Raw genomic sequence first — 24,302 nt, forward strand, 5'->3', positions numbered from 1 at the left:
CAAAAAAAGGGAATATAAGTGACAGATAGCTTTTTGCAAGTCCGGACCTGGGCTCCTGACATTAGGGTTTTTTTGGATTTGGACCTAAACATTTTTAGGTCCAATTCTAAGTCCGGGCTTTAGGCAATTCTAAGTCCGGGCTTTAGGTACGCACCACTATGTGCGAGTGTTTGGGTTAGGATTAGGGTCAGGTTTAGGCTTATGTTTACAGTATGTCATGTCCTACCTCAGGTGTCTAAGATGAACCAGCTGTGACCACCTGTGTGTATAATTGCAGGTGTCTAAGATGAACCAGCTGTGACCACCTGTGTGTATAATTGCAGGTGTCTAAGATGAACCAGCTGTGACCACCTGTGTGTATAATTGCAGGTGTCTAAGATAAACCAGCTGTGACCAGCTGTGTGTATGATTACAGGTGTCTTAGATGAACCAGCTGTGACCACCTGTGTGTATAATTGCAGGTGGCTAAGATGAACCACCTGTGTGTATAATTGCAGGTGGCTAAGATGAACCACCTGTGTGTATAATTGCAGGTGGCTAAGATGAACCACCTGTGTGTATAATTGCAGGTGGCTAAGATGAACCACCTGTGTGTATAATTGCAGGTGTCTAAGATGAACCAGCTGTGACCACCTGTGTGTATAATTGCAGGTGTCTAAGATGAACCAGCTGTGACCACCTGTGTGTATAATTGCAGGTGGCTAAGATGAACCAGCTGGTGATCATGCTGATTGACCACCTGTGCGAGCGAGAGCCGGGCCTGACCGACGACCTGACCAGCATCCTCAGCGAGCTCACGACCTTGAACAAGACGGAAAACTCCAAGGTCGCTCTCCGAGCCAGACAGGTAGGAAAACGTCTCTGATTTTGTTGAATAAGTTTATTGCAAATTCCTGCCGGAGAGCTAATTGCAAGTGACCTGAAAGGGGAAGGTCATATAATGTAGAACAGTATAGCATGTGTCTACTCTAGCCAATAAGTTAAGACACTACATTCTTATCAGGTTCAACTTCTTTTTCTGAGACATTGGAAGACAAAAGATCCCGCCTTTTCGGTAACTTTCTGTAATGCGTAGATTCTGTGATGTTAGGAGGAGAGTAGTTTTCTTTCGTCTGTAAACACAGAAATGAGGGAGGAATTTTGTGGCCTCTTTGAAGACCTCCTTTCTTTTGCGATCGTAGAAGGAACAGTTTGAACTAGAATGTATTGCTTTAAATTTGGAACTTCATGTTGAGTTTCTCCCTGACTTCATAGTCACCAAATGGTGCAGGAAGGGTTGCAAAGCAGTGCGGGTAAAGAGGGAAGTCTGCCATCTCTGACTGCCTTTGTAATGTTTCAATGTTCACCATGATGATGATGATGATGATGGCCAGTTGTTTGCGTTCCATAATCAGTAGGAAGGTGTGTTTGTGTGAGAGAAGCACAATTTTTAGCAAAGTTCTTGTTAAGCCTTCCTGTGAACATCATGGTAATGTCCTGTCCTAGGTGCTGAAATGACTGTTCAGGAGCATATACTAAAAGACAATATTTATTCCACACATTATCGCTGTACTTTGGTTGCTCGAGGCATGTGGGCCAAAGAGTCAGAAGAATTGGGAACATCCTTATCCTGTCTTGATTTATGGTTTTTATGCATACTAAATAGTTATTTGCTGAAATGGGCTTAGCTATCATCAGAATGAAAGTTGTCTGTTACCATGTTGTTGAGGACTGTGGTAATTGAATAACATATCAAGAAATATCATTATGATTTAGAAGTGACTTTTAATCTAATCCTGAAGCCTGTTTTCTTTTCAGCTTCATAAAAATAATGAAATCATGATAGTTATAGACCAAGAAGAATAACTTAATATGTTAGATAAACTTATGCCAAATAACATGAATTTGCTCATTGGCAAGCAATTGGAAATGATTTTGGAAACAGACATTTCATACAGCATCCACTGTCTTTCAACAGTGACAATGAGTAAGATTAGTTGATCAGCAGATTTATAAACAAAACCTATGAATTTTTTTTATATCCGAATGAGTTGTAGTCACACACTGTTGTTCAACCTTTGAAGGTGAACTGGAGACTGGTCTGATTTTCATGACCAAGCTCTTAATGGAAAAGTTGCCCCACTTCATGGCATTGCCGTGTTCTTTTGCGTCTCCATTATTATCGCCATAGTAACACCAAGGAGCGACGTTTATGTTGCCCCGTTCCTCCCTTGGGGCCTTGCTTAGATCGGACCCCCCCACATGATTGTCCTGATCAGGGGGGGAGAATTTTGTACCATTTAGAGGCCCCAGGACGTCCCCTGCTGTACCCGAGTATTCACCAAAGGTCACCATGTATCCGGAAACTTCATCCCCCACCCCGAACTGTTCATAGTCTGCGTACAGCCAGTCACTGTCCCAGGCCTTCAGATCAACACGAAGGGTATCTTTCTGGGTATATAGCCAATGAATTTTCTCAAGTCCCAACCAGAAGTTTTTGTCTTCTTCCAAAGCCCCAAACCCAGTGCTATACGAGTCCTGCGTTCTGTCCCAGTCAGTTGTGCCTTGGTTGTTCTGGATAACTGTCCAGCCACTGTCAGAATCAAAGTCGCAGTAGACCTGGAATGGGAATGGGGCAACGTCTGGTCGGATCACGTAAACCCCATCGGCGTCAAAACCATGTTGGTAAAGGTCCTGGCAGTCTGCAAGTAATAAGTCATGTTTGATTGAGATGGATTTTACTCGTAGGGACGAGGAGGTATCAAAATAAAGGAGCTGACATGCAAAAATATGTTTGAGTTTGAGTTTTATACTGAAACTCCTAAGAAAAATACATTGTACAACTAAGTCGAACTCCACAAAAGTTATCCGCTGTATGTAGGGCACAGTATTGCAAGGTGGAGCCCAACCCTCTCCTTCCATTGCCTTTTATCCCCCCAACCATAGTCAGGTTCCCATTTTTACACCTGTGTGGAGATAGGAAAGTCTTGTAATGTGCCAAATCCCAAGGGCATGAGATCTAGATGGCAGGATTTGAACCCAGCACCTCTGGGTCCTGCCTGCAGTTATGTGATATGACCCCACTAGTGCTGCATGTGGAATTACTACTAACCTTTAAATGTGATGACAGGTATTTGTGGTTGTCCCTCGCCTGAAGCAGTGTTTGGTGCCAGCCCAGTATGTTCTTCTTCACTTTGGTCCTCGTGTCCTTCCCCATTATCTAGCACTGGAAAATCAATTGAAACAGCTTTGGTTAGGGACGTCTCTAGGATAGGACGTTAAATGGAGAGCCACACCTTGAGCATGTTAAAGAACTCACCACACTTAGCTAACTGGTTGACAGAGGTACTATAAGTTTTCAGCTGATTGAACGAGTGCAGAAGCGGGCATTACGCATTATCCTTGGGCGGGCCTACACAGACTACAACACGGCACTCCATGTCTGTAACCTAGAGACACTTGCTAGCAGAAGAGCTAACCTGTGTGTCAAGTTTGCGAACAGCATGACGACATCAGAAAGAACTGTTGATTTAGTACCAGCTCCCAGGAGGCTAACGCACGGACGGTCACTAAGAAACTCCAACAAACTAACAATACCTACCTGCAGAACTGTTAGGTTTCCCAATAGTCCAGTACCATCACTGCTGCGTATACTCAATTCCATGACGTGAAGAACTATAGCTAGTCAATACAGTGTACCAGATTTTAACGTACGAGATAATTTATGAGATGTGCCATACCTGTAAATACCTTTTTAACGTGTAATGTCTGTAATATGTCATGCAAGAACAATGGTGTAGTGCAATACTTTGTTTTGTGAAGTGGGCATAATTCAGCCCCTGGCTGCTAGTCGCCTTTTAACGAATAAACTATTTGATTGATTGATTGATTGACAAAGTTTTACAGTGTTAAAGAAGTCATTGTGATACATATACGTCATGTATGTCACTCTCACAACCTGTGAGCTTGCTGCCATCATCTGATTTCTTAGACCTGTGGTGGCTCTCCTTCCCAGCCCACCTGCTCTTGGTCCCGGGGTCGTCAGCACCTTTGACAGCCATGGTGTCACCATGGTGATCCGGGCCCTCAGGGTGCTGAAAGCAGACAGGCAAAAACAAGTTTGAAAAAAAATGTTTATGGCAACATGGCAAGCAGGACTTTGCTGTGTGTTTGTAACACAGATTAGCTTTCATTGTTTTGCAGACAGTTTAAAATAAAATTGCATTTAAAGGATTTAGACATTAATAGCTTAAGTATCTACAGTGTACTAAAGAGTGTTTGCCTTGCAGTTGTGAGTTTGATCCCCGACCGAGTTATAACAAAGACTTTAGAAATGGTCCATACTGCTTTCTCTGCTTAGGACTCAGCATTTAGGGAAGATATGGTTACTGTAGTTTAGCACCCACCACCACCAGTGGACTAAGCCCCTGCTGTAGTGATTGCACAAAGCTGTGTGGCTCAGCGCTACAGAAACGGAGATAGCTATATCCACCTGCGCTATATGCACCTTTTGGCGTGTGAAGGGCTTTAACTTAACATTTCAATACAATCAATAGCCTTATACAGGCACCCAGAAATTGAGACAAAAGCATGGATAGGAGAAAATGCGACTCACCATGTCTGAGTCCAGTCTGGTCTGCAGTTCTGATTTCGTGTTCCTCGCTTCTATAGCAACCACCACCAGTGCTACCACGGTAACAGTGCCCAGAATGAGGGCTGCTATGGCAACAGCAATGGTAGCCCGACCATATTTGGGTGCAGAATGCTTGAAATGTAGCATTTCCTCCAACGGGGGCATAGCGCTGTCCTTACCCATTGCTCGAGTCTGTGTGTGGCTGCTGTCAACGTGGCAGTGTTGGGGGGAATCTCGTGACTAGGGGTATTGAAGGTGAAAAACAGATCTGTTCTTGGTGTGTATAACAGCCAGAGGTTGCCTTAAAGTTCTCAGGCAAACCCCCTTTTCAGCCGTGCGTCCTGTTTAATGAACCACCTCAACTTGGCACTGAGGTGGTTGGACTGCCTGAGGCTAATTTCAGACATTAGTTTGCCTAAATTGTGTAACATGCCCACAGGTGATACCTATTGTAGTTAGACTTGTCAGGCATGTGAACATATTAAGTTGTTTGGGATGCTCTGTAAACTGCTAATTTAAAAAAAATAGGAAAACATATTACTCGACTGTGTACAGTAAGACAATTTAAGTCCCAACGTCTGACGAGTATGATTTAACTTCAGGTCTTCCAACCACCTCATTGTTTAAGTCATGTGGTGCACTGTTAAGGTGTTTGGCCAAGAACTTAGAAGTCCTGGGTTTGAATCCCCTGACAAGCCCTGACGTTGTGCCCTTCTGAAAGGCTCTTTACATATTTCATCACTTCACTCAGGTGGATATGAGTATCTAGCTTCCGTTCGAGCCGTCTCACAGATAGGACATTATATGGAGGTCCCTTGTTTGGGAAGAGACACACCTTGAGCATAGTAAAGATCCCACCACACTTATATTTGGTTTGATAGTAGCTTGTGCATCAACTGGAAATAGATTTTGGTTCTCCTTTAAATTCAAGTTCACCTATTTTTGCCAGACCCTACTATCCATAACCCATATGAATTGTGTAAATGTAGCAATGTAACTGACAGTGTGTATATCTGTGTAAGTGTAGCAATGTAACTTTGCATATCCGTGTAAATGTAGCAATGTTGAGGGAACCTGTAGGTGGGAGTATAGAAGGGGCATTCTGGTGATGGTATGAGGAACAGTAATAGTTTGCATTATTTTGTTAACTGGCTATAACCCACTTTTTAGCCAATAATTCAGAAGATCCTGTTCTAGCATTATACATTAAAATGCTTGTTATGGTATAGGGAACAGACCTGTACTCATGTAAAACTGATTAATAATACAAGTAAACTTTTTGTAAGTGATATTGATTACTTTTTAGGAGAAAAGGAAACAGAATACTAAACAGAAGTTCTTTCCTCCTCAGCGCACACTGACACCATTCTATCTACCATTGATAGTCCAGCTGCTACTGAAAGCTGTTCATGAATTAAGAAAAACACATGTTTTAGATGATCTTGATTTATATATTTGAAGTTTCTGAAGGGAACATATTTTAAGTCACCATATGAATTAGAACAGACCGTCCCACAATTAAGAATACAAATCAATGATATGTGACACATACATGACATAAAATATACATTGTACAGTTACAATCTATTTATAGTATCTACCAAGTTAACACGGTTCTACTCTCTCTCTCTCTAAGTTTAAATTATCATATCAAATCAAAAAACTTATTTAAGACCTCATTGTCCATTGTTGCTCCACAGTTATATCATGTACATTTTGTACTTGCCAACTTTGCTCATTGAAATGTATATCCAGCATTTTGTTTCTTGCATTTAATATCTTCTTCTATAAAGGTCCCTTGTCAATGTCCAGTTCAGTCTGTTTCAACAACTGCGAGGTTTTCTGCCTGCCTTTTGTAGAAGTATCTTTCTTGCCCTACAGTTGCCTGGTCATGAAGGATCCTACGTAGACCGTAAATTTCAAAGTTCCTCATGCCAGGCTGTTTGTTAGGAGCAGAATTTGTGTTGCTGTTTTGTCCCTCGCCATGTGCAGGACCTTCCTGTAGATTTGTGGCATCTCCTGTTCCAGTTTGGTCTTCTTGTGGATTCACACTGTTTCCCCGTATCACGGCGACAAGCACCTGACGGACAGCTGTCAGTCTGCGCCAGATTTCCCTCCTTAGGTCGGGCGTGCGGATGAGAGTTGCGATGGGGTTGATGAGCGAGTTCAGGCACACAAACACCTCCTCTCCCTTGCCAACGGGGCACAGGTCTTTGCGAATGATGCAGAACATCGGGACAGTAAGGAGCAGCAGGAGCCAGAGGACCATTGCCATGGCAACCAGCAGCATCACCGTCCTGGCCTTGTGTACGCTTCTCTCAAACTTCCTGTTGGCTTCGTCTTGTACAACAGGCTGACCGCCCCCCTCCCCACTCCGTCCACCCCCCTCCCCACTCGGTCCAGGATTGTTTTCAGACATTGCTCCAGCCTGACCAAGTCTTGTCTTCCGTCTTTCTCTTATCTTCAGGAGCACACTGAAGTTTGTGAAGGCCATGATGCTACAGAACACGAGCATTATCAAGGCAAAGCTAATGACAAAGGCTACTGGATGATACACATACGGAGGGCAGTTGGCGGAGTCAGTGGCTATGGCCTGCATATCCAGACAGTTCCATCCCATATTGGGAGAAAAGGCGAACAAGCAAAGAACGATCCACAAAGCAGCCATAGGTACAAGTGCACGCAGTGTGGCACTGTCAGCGTGGATGTGGAAAAATATTGGATGCCTCACAGCGAGGTAGCTATCTATGGACAACAAGGATAGAGCAGAGGCTGAGACTAACTGAGTAAATATGATTACATTGATAAATGTCCATATGAAACCATAGTTAGTACTGTAGCCCCTGTGGCCTACACTACGGTACAGGAGTGCGATACCTGCAAGCAGATCCGCCATTGCCAGGTTTGAGATGTAGAGGAACCGGGGTTTGTGTAGTTCTCGCCTGCAGATGATCCCCAAGAGCAGGGAAATGTTAGCAGCGATGATGAGTATCCCAGTCAGCCCGTAGAAAATAGCAAGTCCAGTTCCTAGCTCAAAAGCGTCCTCGTATGCGGAACATGCAGCGTGGGCCTGCTGGTAAGTTACTGTCTTGTTCTGTAAGTGGTTCCAGTAGCAGGACAGCAGGGCTCCGAAGTTGGTGCCGTCTTCAACCATTTTGTGTAGCTGATTCTGGTCAACTGCAGCTTGAAGGATGAAGCTTTGATTGACAGGGAGTTCAGGAAGCTGTAGATGTCTGCAGTTGGCAGGCAGGGAAGAAAAGACAAGTGATGTTATTGCACCTGATCAAGAAAGGTTGAGTCTGTCTGGAGTTTTTGCTGGTCAACTGCAGCTTAAAGAATTATCAAGCTTTGATCAGTGGTCTTGGATGTCTACGTTGTTGCTAGGATAAGGAATTTCAAGGGATAGAAAAGTTACTGCACCTGATCAAGAAGGGTTGAGCCTTTTTGGAGCTGATTCTGGTGAACTGTAGCTTGAAGAATAAACTTTGATGTTTGCTTTTGGTTGCCGAGAGAAGGAAAGGAGACTGAATAATGTCACTGCACCTGATCAAGAAGGCTCCAGTCCGTATGAGTCTGTATACAGCTGATGATCTGCAGCTTGAAAGACGAAGCAGTATGGACAGGTAGCTGTGTTGTCTGCTGTACAGTTGTCGGCCAGAAGGCAAGAAGAGCGATGTGGCTGCACTGATGGAAGTAAGCACAGGAAACTGTCTACAGTACAGTTGTCAGCCAGGAAAAGGCAAGAAGAGCGATGTAGCTGCACCGATCAGTAAGGTTGAGGTGAAGTCTGTGGAGGCAGGCTGGAGAATGCCTCACAGCTGCTTTATTAACAGGTTTTATGCTGGAGCAGTCATTATGAATGTTCCTGCGTAGGTTGTCACCATGGCAACTCTGCAAGCTGTAGTTTGATTGGGTGGAAACATGAAATGTTGCATGATGGGAGAGGTTCTCGAAGGTTCTCGAAACGATCTTGACGTGGGCTGTTTCCATGGTGACAGCGAGCTTAATTTGAAATGGCAGAAATTTGCAGGTGCGCTTTACATTAAGTTGTACTCAACGGCAGCTTTGCAATATCAATGTCTGTCAGCAATTTGTGTTATGTTCATGATGTACGACATCCTGCGTTACCACAACATCAGCTTCATTGAAGTGGCAGAACTATGCAGTTAAGCTGGACGGTTGGGGATCCAGAAATGCTTCCTGGTGCTTGTCTGATGGGTTTTACATAGCTGGTAACCATGGGTGACAGAACAAAGCTTACTGATGATGTTTCAGCAAGCTGTGACATATCAAGAGACACGAGAGAATGTGAGAAGAAGATTAAAACGTGATTGTGCACCTGTTTATGGACTGAGCAAGGACGTTATAAGACTGCAAATTTTGTTGCTGCTAATGCACTTCTGAGGACAGGAGATGTCCTTCCTTGCCTGACATCTTAATCTAGGACTTATCTTTAGCTTATCCTTCAAGCTCAAGTAAAGCATCATGCTTGAGTGAGAGGACTCAAGGATTAACATGTTACAACAAGAAAAAGGTTCATTCCTGTGATTTTAATGAGTGTTAGAATCCATCAGACAGGTGTTTCAGCAAGCAACAGAAATGGGCAGATTGTTGGCTTGCATGTCAACCCTTAATCCTCTATGGTTTTGTTAGTTTGAACCTTAAAGTTGATTTATTCATGAGAAGCTCAAATCTGCCCCAGGCCGTTTTTCATTGAGATGATGAGGAAGGTGATGGTCAGATAGAATATAGCAGGCTCACAGATTACACCCAGTCCCAGGGGTCTAGCCAGCGTCCGTTTTTCCGTCAATTGACGGAAATTTGCTGCGTCTGACGGAAAAATTTTAAAACCAATCCGTCAACCTTGACGGACAAAAATCCTTGGTGGAAGCTACAGGCGGCCTGGGGACTCCGTCCACGGCCGTAAAAGCCACACATTGTTTGTTTTGCTATTGTTATGATTGTTGACAATGTGTGTCGGCGCCTTTTGCATATGATAATCTCATTAAAACCCGTTTTTCAAGGTCTCAGTTCAGTCCTTCTAATTAATTTTCGCGGTTTTCGCGACGATTGTAATTGGCTGACGGAAAAAAATTTCGAGCTGGCTAAAGCCCTGCCCAGTCCTAATAAATCTATCAACATATATCGTTGCATAAACATCTTACAAAAACTTTAAGTAGAGCAAAAGCTCAGGGTTCTTACTTTGTGTCTGTTCATTTTATTCAGAACAACACTTAGCAATTTGCAAGTAACATTTTTTTCACACAACCACAGTCAGCTTCCTCATAGACTTTTGGCTGCTTCCCTAGCTTTGTCAGGGTGAACGACCTTTAAGCAAAATGTAGTAGAGTTCGTTGCACTCTGATTAAGCTGACAGCAGTCAAACATGAGTGAGGCTGTTTCTGTCAGAGTAATTTTACTCACAAAGTTTTAATGATCCTACATGACTCTTGGTAAAGAGGAATTTGAAAAGAATTTTACAGATATTGCTGGAGACATGCTGAAGGACACGTAGAAAGTGTTTGTGGTTACTTTTCCTGGCAGGTGTTTTAGCTGCAAAACCAGGATAGCTTATTGGCTCACATGTAAATAACAACATCTTTGTGTTGGTAAGCCATTTGCAAGTAACGTTCTTTTCACACAACCAGTCAGCTTCCGCACAGACTTTGGGCTGCTTTCCTGTGTCGGGGTGAACAAACTTCAGTCAAGGAGTGGCTGAGTTTGTTAAGTGTACTTTGATGATGCTGACAGCAGTCCAATATCATGAGTGAAGTTGTTTGTATCAGAAGAATTTTACTCGCATATATATAATGATCCTACGTGGCTCTTGGTAAGAAGAAATTTGGAAAGAATTTTAATAATATTGCTGAAGAGATGTTGAAGGACAATACACGTGCTGTTTGTGTCAGAAGAATCTGAGTGGCAAACATGTAAGGATCTTCAGTCTGTGGCTCTCGTAAAAGAGAAATTTGGAAATAATTTTACCAATATTGCTGGAGAGATGTTGAAGGACATACTGTTTGTGACAGAGGAATTTTACTGGTAAACATGTAAGGATCTTCTGTGGCTCTCGTAAAAGAGAAATTTGGAAAGAATTTACCAATATTGCTGGAGACATGTTGATGACGCACCGTGGATATGATGAGTGTTTCTCCTGTCAGTGATGTATGTGCTCTGACAGGTGGATGGAATGTCATGTATTTTATTTACCAGAGTTTGAAAGGGGTAACTGCAGGCCATTTAATGGCAGCTCTACTTGAGGATGGATTTTTTGGGTTAGAAGTCTGAATATCACTTCAAGTCAGTGCCTGGCCCTGAAAATGTGTTTGAGATAATATAACTTACATGTAGTAGGAAACATGTGTTGTGCCTCTGCTCATGATCAACATCCGGGTCAGTGCTGACTGAAACTGGCATGATGGTTTATGCCGTTTAACCTTGTTTAGGCCACACCAATTTAATTTCTTGGTTCACGGATTTTTTCATTAAAAAAATGGAGCGAGAGGGCGAAATAAAAATAAAAATAAAAATTGTAAAATGGTTGGGGTAAAGGTAACGGCTAATCCAAAACATAAAGAAAAAAAAGTTTTCAGCTTGAAAAAAGTACAAAAACACTATTATTGTACAGTAACAGCACCTGTACCCACACTTAAGGAGTTTATAATATAAAGGCCAATTTGCTACACCAGAAAGTTGGTGAATGGTTTCATTAATGGTGAAAATTTGCTGAGTGGTAAATTTTATCTTTATTTCATTTTCCAAAAAATAGGAGCGAGCGAATCCGTGAACCAAGGAATTAAATTGGTGTGGCCTTAGCTACTTGAAACTTGTGTACTCCCTACCTCCTTCAAATTGTTTGGAGGCAGCCATGAAGATAGAGATTTGTCACCGTCCTTGTCTCTCTTTCTCACTGCAGTTAGCCTCTCAAGCAGGTTGAATGTATAATGTGTTGTCTTGCCAGGATTTTCTCTCTCTGTGCCAACATTGCCCATTTGCTTAGTTTATAATAATAAATGATACAAATTTGAAAGAACAATTTAAAAAGCCTTGTTGATGACACAAGGTGGTGCTAAGCTAGCTGTGATCATCAGTCAGAATTTTATGACAAACATCACTGAAAAGAGGTTACCACAGGGTATCAATGTCACAGATTGTAATTTGTTTGTTTGTTTGTTTGTTTAGGTGCTGATTGCCGCCCACCAGCCGTCGTACGAGCTTCGCCACAACCAGGTGGAGTCCATTTTCCTGTCAGCCATCGACATGTACGGCCACCAGTTCTGCCCCGAGAACTTACAGGTGAGACCACAGTAAAACTTACATGTGAGACCACTGTTGACATGTACATGTACACCCTGAAAACATACATGTGAGACCACTGTTGACATGAATGGCCACCAGTTCTGCCCCGAGAACTTACAGGTGAGACCATAGTAAAACTCACATGTGAGACCACTGTTGACAGCCATGAAAACTTACCACATTGAAACCTACAGGTGAGACCACGAAATGAAATGCACAGACTGAGACACTTATTATATAGATGAGACCACCTTAAATCTTGATATTATGAGATGATGAAAACGTACAAGTTAGACCAGTCACTAAAACTCACAGATGAGATCATTTGAAAATCTACAGGTGAGAGTGAGACCGCTTTTAATTGACCCAAAACAAAAAATAATCTTGCTAGATCAATGAAGAAACGGGACAAGTAATGGTTGTATACCAGGCACATTTGTCTGCAGGAAGTTATTTTATGACAGATTCTCATCACGTATGCTTCATTTTGTAGCACAGCTCACATTGCTATTTCTTTTGTTATTTCTCTCCTTTATGTTTATTTTGTAAACCCGTGTTTCCTCAAACCTGATCAGTTGTCGCATCACCACAACTTCAACTACCTGTTTGAATTCTTCCTACAAACTGCACACTCCTGGTCCCTGGTAGGGGACACAAGTCAGCAATATGGCGTGCTTTCTTCACAAAATCCTTTCAAGCCCAAATACAGAAATTCAGGAGTTACATAATTAAAGAATCTGGCTGATTTCAGCTTTCTCTCATTCAGGCTGATTTGAGCTTCATCATAAATAAAGGTTCAAACAAAATGCAGTCTAGCCCTGGGCATGGATTTGCAATCGTTGCACATGCATGTTGATATGATAATCTAACATTTAACTCTCTTGAAACTGTAATAAATTCCTTAAGTTAACTTTGGACCTGCAACCTAACACCATTACTTCAGCCTGACACCATATTGTATCACCATCATGACACCATGACTGTAACATGACACCATTACTGTAACATGACACCATGACTGTAACATGACACCATTACTGTAAGCTGACACCATTACTGTAACCTGACACCATTACTGTAGCCTGACACCATTACTGTAAGCTGACACCATTACTGTAATATGACACCATTACTGGACCCTGACACCATTACTGTAACATGAAACACCATTAGTGTAACCTGACACCATTACTGTAACATGAAACACCATTAGTGTAACCTGACACCATGACTGTAACATGACACCATTACTGTAAGCTGACACCATTACTGTAACCTGACACCATTACTGTAGCCTGACACCATGACTGTAACCTGACACCATTACTGTAAGATGTTACACCATGACTGTAACCTGACACCATGACTGTAACATGACACCATTACTGTAAGATGTTACACCATGACTGTAACATGACACCATGACTGTAACCTGACACCTTCCCCCCATGCTGCTCACCCTCCCCATGTCTGTCCACTGCAGACCTCTCCCAGCGGCCGCGTTAACGTTCCCGCCGGACTCTGTAGCGAAAACCTCGTTGAAGAGGTAACGGCCGTTGGCCATGGCTGTTGTTTGTTGTTGTTGTTGTTGTTTGTTTGTTTGGTAGATTTTCTGTTTGGCTGTGACTTCTGTCTGCTTGGGTCTTCTTTAAGTTCATCCATGGTGTGGCTGTCACAACATTTATTTTCTGTAGTTTTATATCATAATGCCACCTTCTTTTAATTAGGAATTTAGAATTTCATGTAAATCTGACATTATTGATCACCAAAGTTCCAAAGTTAAAAGTGTAGATGTCATTCGAAAGGGAGCCTGGGTTACACTTCTGTTAGGGAATTGCATCCTGTGCTTTGATTTTGCAAGTTTCAAAGTTTCAAAGTAAAGGCATAGATACCAGTAGCTCTAGACAGTATGAGCAACAATGTACAGTGCTAGTGGACAAATCATTGACTTATTTCCCTAGGTATAGAAAGTTACAAGAAGTGTAGCAACTCTACCAGGTATATCAGGGGACCATGATATGAGGAATAGCACGACGTGAGGTTTCTCTTCACACGAGGGTCAACACGAAACGTGCCATTGCTCGCGTTCCGCTATCTTTGCACGCTCGCCCCAGGTAAAGGCCCATTACGTGCGCTTCTTCAATTTTAGCGGTGTTCGCACGTAGCAGTGGCCGGGCATTCACGGCTATATTTTCTCGCCCCGGATGAAGACAATCCAGCCCCATTACGTGCGTTTCTTCAATTTTAGTCGTGTTTGCACGGAGTTCTGGCCGGGGTAACACGGCTAATATGGCTTTATTTCCGCCCCGGCAGACTCGGCACTCAATGCGGACCCATTACGTGCGGATTCTTTTTTTTTTTCAATTTTAGCGGTGTCTGCACGTAGCCATGCCAGGCAACACGGCTACTAGTATATTTTCCCCGACTCGGCACTCAATCCAGACCCCTTACGTGCGCTTCTTCAATTTTAGCGGTGTCTGCACGGAGCCAGGCCCGGCAACACGGTTATTTTCTCGCCCGCCCCGCCAGACTCGGCTCTCAAACCAGACCCATTACGTGCGCTTCTTCAATTTTAGCGGTGTCTGCACGGAGCCAGGCCCGGCAACACGGTTATTTTCTCGCCCGCCCCGCCAGACTCGGCTCTCAAACCAGACCCATTACGTGCGCTTCTTCAATTTTAGCGGTGTTTGCACGGAGCCAGGCCCGGCAACACGGCTTTATTTTCCCTCTCTGAGAGCGTGAAGACTCGGCACTCAATCTCGGGGGAAGTGAAAGTTGACTTGAAACTGACTATACCCGAGCCAGGCCCGGCAACACGGTTATTTTCTCGCCCGCCCCGCCAGACTCGGCTCTCAAACCAGACCCATTACGTGCGCTTCTTCAATTTTAGCGGTGTTTGCACGGAGCCAGGCCCGGCAACACGGCTTTATTTTCCCTCTCTGAGAGCGTGAAGACTCGGCACTCAATCTCGGGGGAAGTGAAAGTTGACTTGAAACTGACTATACCCAAGCTCCTGTATGGCTCGTATTTGACCAAGGAGGTTAAAATGCTTGATTTAACAAAGCATAGTGGACCAATATCCAAGCCATGGCGGAGAAGGCACGCCGGTAAATGTTATCATTGCGACGTGAAATCATAAACAAAGATCGACACCATTTTGTTTCCTTGTAGAATTATCGCACTTAACACATTTTCTTTCCGTTTATTATTATTTCACGTTTATATTCAGTATCTTGCCGGTACTCGATTCTGTTAGTGTATCGACATTGTAGTCAAAGATTTTGTAGCATGTAATCTTGTTTAAAACTGCTTGTAAGGACTCTCCGTAGTGCCCAGGGTGTTTCATTTCTGATAAAATATCTCATAATTTACTTCATACAGTTAAATCTCGGTAGATAAACTGTTGTTTGTGGAACTTGATACGAAAAGTAACGCTTTTGTAGCTATATATCCAGATATTTTTAAAGTACATATTATTTTCCCACAACACGCAAAATTGATTGATGATCTCTCTTTGTCACGAGCCCGAGGCATGATCAAAGGCTGCCGCGGGCTGCGCGGGAAAACTTGAATGCAGCGAACTAGAAATTCTCACGCTTACGGTGCACGAAATCAAAATATGTGGGGCTTACATCTGATCTCACTCAACAATCGGAGACGAATTCAGCGCTCAACGCACATGTTACAAGCTAATTCTTTCTGGATACAGCGTTTTTGGTCCGGCGATTGAAATGGGCTACGAATTCGAAGGTTTGTTGTGTGGTTCACTTCTGTAAACAAAGGTGACGCCATGTAAATAATGAATTTTATTACAAATGGCTTTGATATGTGCGATTGTTACAACTCTTAGGTAATTACAGCTTAGTACATGTACTGCGTATATTATGGTTCATCAACACATTTCGATCTCAAAAAAAATCTTCATTCACAGATCTTCATTAAAAAACGCCGCCATTTCTGCTGACTGCAAGTGTACTGTGCTGTCGCAGTTTTCCCCGAGTTTACCTGAATTGTTCTGCCAGACTTGTGCGTACCGTACCGTATTACAGTACTAGCATTTACTATACAGTGTTTTCGATATCGTAAATCCTTTTAATTGAGGCGCACATGTGTGTTAAAATGTAGACCCTAAGTATGAAATTGTAAACATGATTACGATCGTCAGCGTTCCCGCCAGGTTTTTGAAAGTATGCGTCCAAATATTTGGGAGGGGCGTAATGAGCGCCGGAGGCGCGAGACGAGCGCCGCAGGCGCTCGCATTCTAGGGGGGTCCGGGGGCATGCTCCCCCGGGAAAATTTGGATTTTCAAACCCTCTAGAACACAATTTCCTGCAATTTGAGAGGATAATCATGCACTTGAGATTGGATGTCGGTTGCCTCTTTTACTCCCATTTTCAGTTATCGGCGACCACCCTCTTCATCAAAATACGTTATATTAAAAACAACTGTAAGCACAGGGAATCAGCCTTTCGTGATCTGGCCCGGGTATTATTTGTCCAGACATATCTATATGAAAATTTTGGATTTTTGATGCTTCGAAACAGGGCTCTAGCGGCCTAGCCTGTCCGTCAGCCCGTGAAAAAAATTCTGCCAATTATTTTCGGTCATTGAAAAAAAAAATGTCTAACGTTACCTCGTGCGATCGATGTTGCGCCCTCCCGCATCAAAAATTTTTCCGAGACGATAAAATAATGGCGCCATCACACTTTGTGTCTTTTTTCTATTTTGCCCGATGATTTTAGTCAAATTTTTTGAATCGGTGGGGTTTTACAAGGCCATACCGTCATTTTCCACGAGCGTGCGTTTGTTCCTGCGACCTCAGGTAACCCCGTTTTCGGCGTGAAATCTTTGGCTGGATTTCTTTTTAAATAGATCAAGAACGTTATACATTACTCGAGGAGGACGATCTGCTGCCTCTTTGGCAGTGATCATTGCCGGTGTAACCTTGAAGCAGTAGCCATAAAGACGGCGCTGCGATCGACGGTCCGTCTGGGGAGGGGGGCGTGCCGTGACATGTGCCACGGAGTGCACAGCCGACTCGATCGACGCTTGACAACAATATTGCGGCCCCTTTTCTGCCGCAAATTTTGTCTTTTTGAAATAAAAGAAATTTTGTAAATAACAAATAAAGTGTATAGTTTTGGATTCTTCACTTATTTACCGCGCACCGTTTTTTGTTAGCAGCTAGGGAAGAAACTCAAGTTGCCAGACGACACGGGCGGCTACCAACGTCACGTGCGCTAATACTCGGTAACTTTTGTTTTTTTCCGGTGACCAATAAACAGAGTGCAACATTACATTTATCAAACGCTGATTGGTTATTAAGATGATTGGATTTGGACCTGGTGGCCAATCTAGACTGCTTGGCGCTAGCGGCCTGTTGTCAAAGATACCGACTGCCAATCAACTGCCCACCGTGTGAGAACTTTTGTTGAGATGTGCAGCACTCGCGCAGAGCAGTTTGCTTGTTCAATACTAGTATTACCCACTAATCTTTAACAAATACGTGAAACTGAGGACAAGTAAGTATCATGTTAATATCAGAAAATAAAATCTGCATAAGATTTCTTCGAGTGTTAAAGAATGCTGACTGTCAGACGTATTTCACGGACTACAAAAAATTACATTGCGCAACGGACAGCTCAGACTGGCGCGTGGCTGGGTGTGTCGCACATGGGTCCGCTAGTTGTAAAGCGTGCCGCGCTCCGCCCCATGCCCAGACTACTAGGATGACCGGAAAGTGAAGAATTTGAAGTATAAATTGTAAAGGTAGGATTCCTTCGTATAAAGACAGATTTTTAAAAAGATTCCAGATACATTTTGTACACTGGTGGTACAGGTCAGCCTTTCTTTCATATTTTTTTATGGACGCATTCAGCTGAGCCGAGTGCGTCTTTCCAGAAAAAAATGCGTCCAAAGACGTAAAGACGTATGCCTGGCGGGAACGCTGACGATCGTAAAGCTGTTATTAAAGTCCAAGAATAAAAATGAAGTACATGTTTGTATTATTGGGCAAGCGACATTTATCGTGTAGTACGGAGATGTCTTGTTTACAATCGGTAATCCTGGAGTATTTTGTGACGCTTCTTCTCGGTTAACCTGGAATCCAGTCTACTACTGGCTCGGCCTACCGTAGTTAGTTTAGGCTCTCTACGGGGCCAGTGTAGCTCTCAGCCGCCGGGGTAATCATTCACACCCGGTAGGATTTTCACGCGGTTAGACTTGGCCCAGTGGGAGTTGATTGCCGGCCAGCAGTTTTTTATTAATTTTAATTAAGCTATTAATTGGAAGCCCAACATTTACTACCTAAAGAGTCTAATTCTAATTGACATAAAAGTGCGTCTGCCTGGAGACTATCAGCCGGCACATTCAAGCAGACTCTAGTGAAAAACTTAATGGCGTTTAGGGAGGCCTCCAAGTGTAAGGGGTACCTCCCTAATTCAGCCCGTGCAGCAAGATTGCTAGCTGTTTTGGGGACATTGAGGGATTGTTTATAGAATTTTAGATGTACGGATTCGATTGGGCAAGATTTTGAACTTTTGAAAGAGCCCCAAATCTCCGACCCATAAAGTAAGATAGGTTTGACACAGGAATCGAATAACTTGTTTTTAACAGACAACGGGGCATCAGCTTTGTCAAGGGATTGTCAGTGACTCCAAACAAAGCTCTTAGTCCCTTGTTATATAGGTATTCCGAACGAACGACAAAGATCTATTATCACCAAACTACGAATCAGCTGCCACAAACTCCGTGTTGAATCAGGGAGGCACAACCGCACACCTCTGGAGCAAACAGTCTGTCAGTTCTGTAACCTGAACAAGATCGAAGATGAATCTCACTTTCTATTAGATTGTAGTTTATATAGTAACGATAGAAGTATTCTTTTTAGCTATATTATAGGAAAGTTCCCTCGCTTTGAATATATGTCTAGTGTTGAAAAATTCATTTTTCTTATGAGCTTTGATCAAACGACATTATACAAACACATCTCAAGCTACATATTTAACATAACTAAGAAACGAGAAGAAGCCGAACAAATGTATTAGAATAGTTTTAGAATTTATGTTTTAGATTAGTCTTAGAAACCATGTTTACTGCATTACTACCCTTTGTATCTATATGCCTGTACTTAGCCCGATAGGGCATGAATGTGCAATAAAGGCTATTACTATTATTAACTCCCATTGGGCAAAATCCTACCGGGGAAAATGCTACCGGGTGTGAATGATTACACTGGCGGCTCAGAGCTGCACTGACCCCGTAGAGAGTCTACAATAACTACGGTAGGCCGAGCCACAACTTGACTGGATTCCAGGTTACTTCTCGGTGTACGTCGCCGGCAAATGGCGTGCTTGGTGTGCTCACGAGATATCATGATTTTCTTCGTCAATGTTCAGTGACAAGCTTCGTTTTTGCTTACAAGGAGGAAAGACGACTCAAAGTCGGAAAGAGTAATGAAACACAATTTCTGATAAAGCATCTCTTTATTGACTTTATACCGTTAAACTCAGTAGATAAACTGTTGTTTGCGAAACTTGACAAGGAAAGTCACGTTTTGTGGCTATATATGTCAGTGTTAGTTTATCCAGATATTTTCAAACTACAAATAATTTTTCCACAACATGCGAGAATGGTCCTTCCCAGACACCATGGCGCCACCGCTTTGTCGCGAGCCCGAGGCGGCATGACCAAAGTCGGCCGCGGTCTGTGCGGGAAACTTGAATGTAGCAGACTTCTCACGGTTACGGTGCACGAAATAACACTAACAGAATATGTGGGGCTTGTATCTAATCTCATTCAGCAATCGCAGACGAATTCAGCGATAAACACATGTTACAAGGTAATTCGTACTGGATATAACGTTTTTGGTTCGGCGATTGAAATGGACTACGAAGTTTTATTAAAACAATGGTTAAAAGAAGGAAAAGTCTGGGAAGTGTGGTTTGATCAAACGGCTGGATTCCTCTGACAAATTAAATCTACGCTCAGCTATATATAGTGTTATTTCATTTCAACCTACATGTAAAACCCTACCGTTTTTTAAGGTGTTGTCAACTACCTTTGAGATGGATAATGAGTTTCTGTTTGTTTTCTCTCCAATACGCAGGTACAATATATCGAAGCTCAGGGGTTTGAAGTGTCGGAGCAGGAGGTTAATTACAAGTATAGCCTCCTTGGTCGAAGGAAGAACAGTCTGCCAGCAGTTGTGTTGTTCTGAAGTGTGTGCATGTATCTGTGTGTGTCGTTCAGTTCTATATATATGTGTGTGTGTGTGTGTCGTTCAGTTCTGTTGACGATATTTTGTTAATCCTAACACTACGTTCGTTTATCCTAACCTTCTGGTTTCAACTAAGTAAGACGCATTTTGTATATAGAGTAGTTTATACAATAGATTATATACAGTAACAATATTGAATAGATTTTTATAGTATATAGATTGTAATATCGCTCCTTCACAAGAACAAGAACACCAATGCCTGAAGCTTGTGTATAATAATTGCCAAATACTTCCAAATAAATTCAAATACTGCTATTCGAAATAAGTTTTTTTACTAGAAATGTCAAATCCCAATACCACTGTCCCTGTAGAATTAGCCCTTTATGCAACAAAACAACATCTGGTGTTCGGATTGACGAACTAATGTCTAATCAGCAAATCAATCTCGCTAACTGGTGACAACGTGGATGGTGTTTTTTATGGCAAAGTCGGGGGGGGGGGGGGGGTAAATGTTGGTTTCTTGTATTTTGCCACGAAACAGACAAAAGCCAAAGATTGTAATACACATCTGTGTCTAGAATGTCACGTCCAGGACTCTGGTGCACACTCTATTGTTCACAACTCGCTGTGACTTGAATGTCCAAAATGTCCTGCAACACATCAGCGCTAACGTTTGTTAAAGCCGACAGTACAGTCTGACCGTCGAGTCGTGAAATACACTACACTATAGACGTCTTCATTCATTCATCATTATCACCTATCAACTTACCTTTTGTTATATGTAAGTAAGTCGGTGTGAACTGTCGGAACAAGTCGGAGCAAGGAGGTTAAAAAAACAACCTCCTTGGTCGGAGGAAGAGTTTCTCACGCCCTTTTACTTGTATGTTGATCTCTTTCAACTTCTTGTTCTGACGAAAAATTTCTGTTCTGGTTTGCATGAAGATTGAAACTTACCTTCTATTAACTGTGTTCAGAACAACGGTTTTACCAAGGAGCTTGGTTTTACTAACACAAGTTGCGTCTTGACTTACCCTACAATAAATGACATTTGAGGAACAAGAAGAAAAACGAAAAGTCTTTTCTTGCAAATTAATGGTTGATTCTTTCCGTTTTCCACCTTCGAATAAGGAGATTCAAACTGTTTTTCTTTAAAATTTGGACCTTGTTACCCCTTCATTTAATTTGGTGGTAGGAACTTTATAATAATTCCTTTCACATTGTTTTCCTTACTAACGATTACATTGGATCCATTCCAAAATATACGAAGTACGGAATTAACAAGATACGGTAAATTACTAGTATAAAGATAAGCGCCCAAAGAAAAAACAACCATCCATGAAAGCTGCTTGTCAGTATAACAATAGAACAGCTTTACTTGGAAACAACAGCTTGAAACAAAAACAATGGGAAAATTGCCTTGGGTAGATTTGTGTTGAGTTTGTGTTCAAGAAAAGCTCTTTGGTTCAAAATGACATTTTTTTTAAAGAATTTGTTTTCATTTCTTGTTTATTAAAAGTTATTTGTGTTGGCGCTGGCTCTTTGCGTAAATTAACATTACTTCTAGTACGTATTACATGTACATGTATTTCTGACACGTCTAAAAACTGTTCTAGGCTGTTTTTTTATTAACAACACCTGTGCATATACTAGTACATGTACAGTACGTCACGACATACTAGTGTCGTTACTTTTGAAGCATCAAAGGTAAGTGTATACCATGGTCATAATTCGTCAGCAACTACTTCCAGCCGGGCCGCTATTTCAAACGTCGGAAACACGGTACGTTAATAATTTGATATATAGAAATTTACAAGTAAACTGATACATTTGAAATGAGACATATTGGAAAGCAAATGGATCATGAATGTAAAGTCCTTTCCAAACTCTATGATCGTGTCTCCACCGACAGGAGCAAGTTGGAAATAGAACACATCGTACTTCATTCAAATCAGCCAGATAGACATTGATTTGCATGCCATGGAGAACGTTGCCGATGCAAATACTTAATACATTATACAATGGTGTTCATCACTCGTCGGCAACACGGTACGTTGATGATTTAATAGAAATTCATAAGTAAATTGATACAAATTTGAAAATTGAGACACAAATGGATCATGAATGTTTTAAGTCCTTTCCGAATTCTCCGATCGTGTCTCCCCCGACATGAGCATGTTGGAGATAGAACGCATCGTACGGAGTTCATTCAAAAGACATGCGTATATTCAAGACATTATAGAATGATTTCCATCACTCTGTATTATAAGCTGCTAACAACACCAATAATCAACCAAGGATAAAGAAAATGTTTCGTGCAGGATGTGTCACTCAAATTGATCGACGCGGTGAAATTGTCTCCACCCATCCAAACTACACATTCGGTAGGTTCTCTTTTTGCCATAACACGACCGGCATCTGAACAATTAAGTCGAGTATTCGTACATAAGATGTATATAAGATATAGATAGATATAAAATGAAACATCTCTACCAAATAGACGGGGAGGTAATAATTGTATCAAACCAACCGTAAATAAATTCTGAAATGGAGTATTTTACAATGTTAAAAAAAGGTGACTTCGTCCCAGGGAGTCTCGCGGATTGAAGTGGTAGTTCGGAAAAATCCCCAAAGAATTCGTCAAGTGAAGTGACACAACGGCCAGATGGAGAGAACTACATGATACGTATCTTTTGGTACGATCGCTTGGCTAGAGCCTATATTAAGAAGCTATTAAAATTCCATCTGAATTTCCCGACACCTTCCGCTAAGATTTTGTATAAATAGAATTAAGTAATGCTTATTCCTATATTCGGGAGTTTTCTTGGCTGGATGTGAAATGAAAACTGTAGTTATCGTTGTATTTCCCTTGCCAACATTTACCCCGACGTTGCAGCCAACAGGTTATAATCTGTCGTTTTTCCCAAGAAATGTAACCTTATTAGTGTTATCGACATAAGTTACAACATTGTTACACTGTATCTATTGACTTGGTTTCTCAGATTATCTACAGAAAATGTAACACGATCTTACCTTTTTATGTCTCCATTGAGTCCATTCTATATTTTGGAAATAGTCTCCAATCAGGTCGCATTAACACTCCTATGCCGGTTCCACTCCTCTGCCAGCTTTTGATACTATCTTATGCTACCGTAGGATCTCCTTGGACATAATCTTGGAAAATCGAACTACCGAAATGCTGCGTACGTTCGATCGATAAGTCAACAATCTTCCAAGTTTCCACCTTAAAAATAAAGTAAACACAAAGTAGCATGGCGAAGTTAGGGTACAGTGGCGAACTTGGGATCATCCATTATTCATTTCAACCATATTTTTTTTATTTGCAAAATATAAATATCACACTAACTTTTGTGTGGACTGAAAGCAATGAAATCATTTCTTTTAGCAGGGATTAGGATGAAATCTGTCCATCAATTTTGCCACAATGCGATACCAAGGTGATTAAAAAAGAACCTTAGCGATACTAATAGATTCATTATTACATGTATTATAGTATACCTGACACCCCTCAAAATAAATAGTATCGCCCAGACCGAGATGCTTTGCGCTTGTTGGTTGCCTAGGTAACACGTGGGTAAGTAGCGCGCATGCGTGCATATTTTGTTTAGCCGCGTCATTCAAACAACAACCATGTTTACAGTCGGGCCGTTCATTTACAACCTGCGTCACTACTTGTTTCGAGTCAGCCTTTGGGAAGCTGTGGTTTAGTCACACATAGTACAAGGTATGAATTCTGTTTTGTAATGTTTATCATTTATTTTCAGCTACGTACGCCGTAGATAGATTGGTTAGATATAGTAGAAAATGGTACGGTGTCGGCGGAGCATTTCCTCGTATCGTTTGTAAGTTTACTACTCGCTCCTCCAAAGTACCAAACTAGATCATCAGTTTTCGTTGTAAGTTCTTTGTAAATAAGTAAAAATCTACTACTAGCTTGGTATCGCTGCGTCAAAAATGTTTGTTTACACAAAATATGTTGTTTACGCTGTGCAAATCCTGGGCTCTGTAATGAGGAAACGCACGTCGTGCGACTTTCGGTTATAATGAGGAATTGTACGCCCGACCTCGCAAAGCATTGTGCGTTGCAAAATAGCGGCAGATGTTCCAATCTACCGCTGTAAACTCCTGTTTAGTGAACCCCATTTCTGGTTACCA

General features: G+C 42.0%; 1 protein-coding gene across 1 annotated transcript in view; it reads left to right on the forward strand.

The window, feature by feature from the left end:
- LOC118407453 (acetyl-CoA carboxylase-like) overlaps positions 1-24,302 on the forward strand; it is a 46,970-nt gene that overhangs the window by 19,491 nt on the left and 3,177 nt on the right. Inside the window, exons 25-27 of the mRNA XM_035807928.1 lie at positions 698-847; positions 11,795-11,908; positions 13,395-13,457. Coding sequence (XP_035663821.1) covers positions 698-847; positions 11,795-11,908; positions 13,395-13,457 — 327 coding nt within the window. The remainder of the gene's footprint in view (positions 1-697; positions 848-11,794; positions 11,909-13,394; positions 13,458-24,302) is intronic.

Source organism: Branchiostoma floridae, unplaced genomic scaffold (genome assembly GCF_000003815.2).
Source record: "Branchiostoma floridae strain S238N-H82 unplaced genomic scaffold, Bfl_VNyyK Sc7u5tJ_1351, whole genome shotgun sequence".
Lineage (NCBI taxonomy): Eukaryota > Metazoa > Chordata > Leptocardii > Amphioxiformes > Branchiostomatidae > Branchiostoma > Branchiostoma floridae.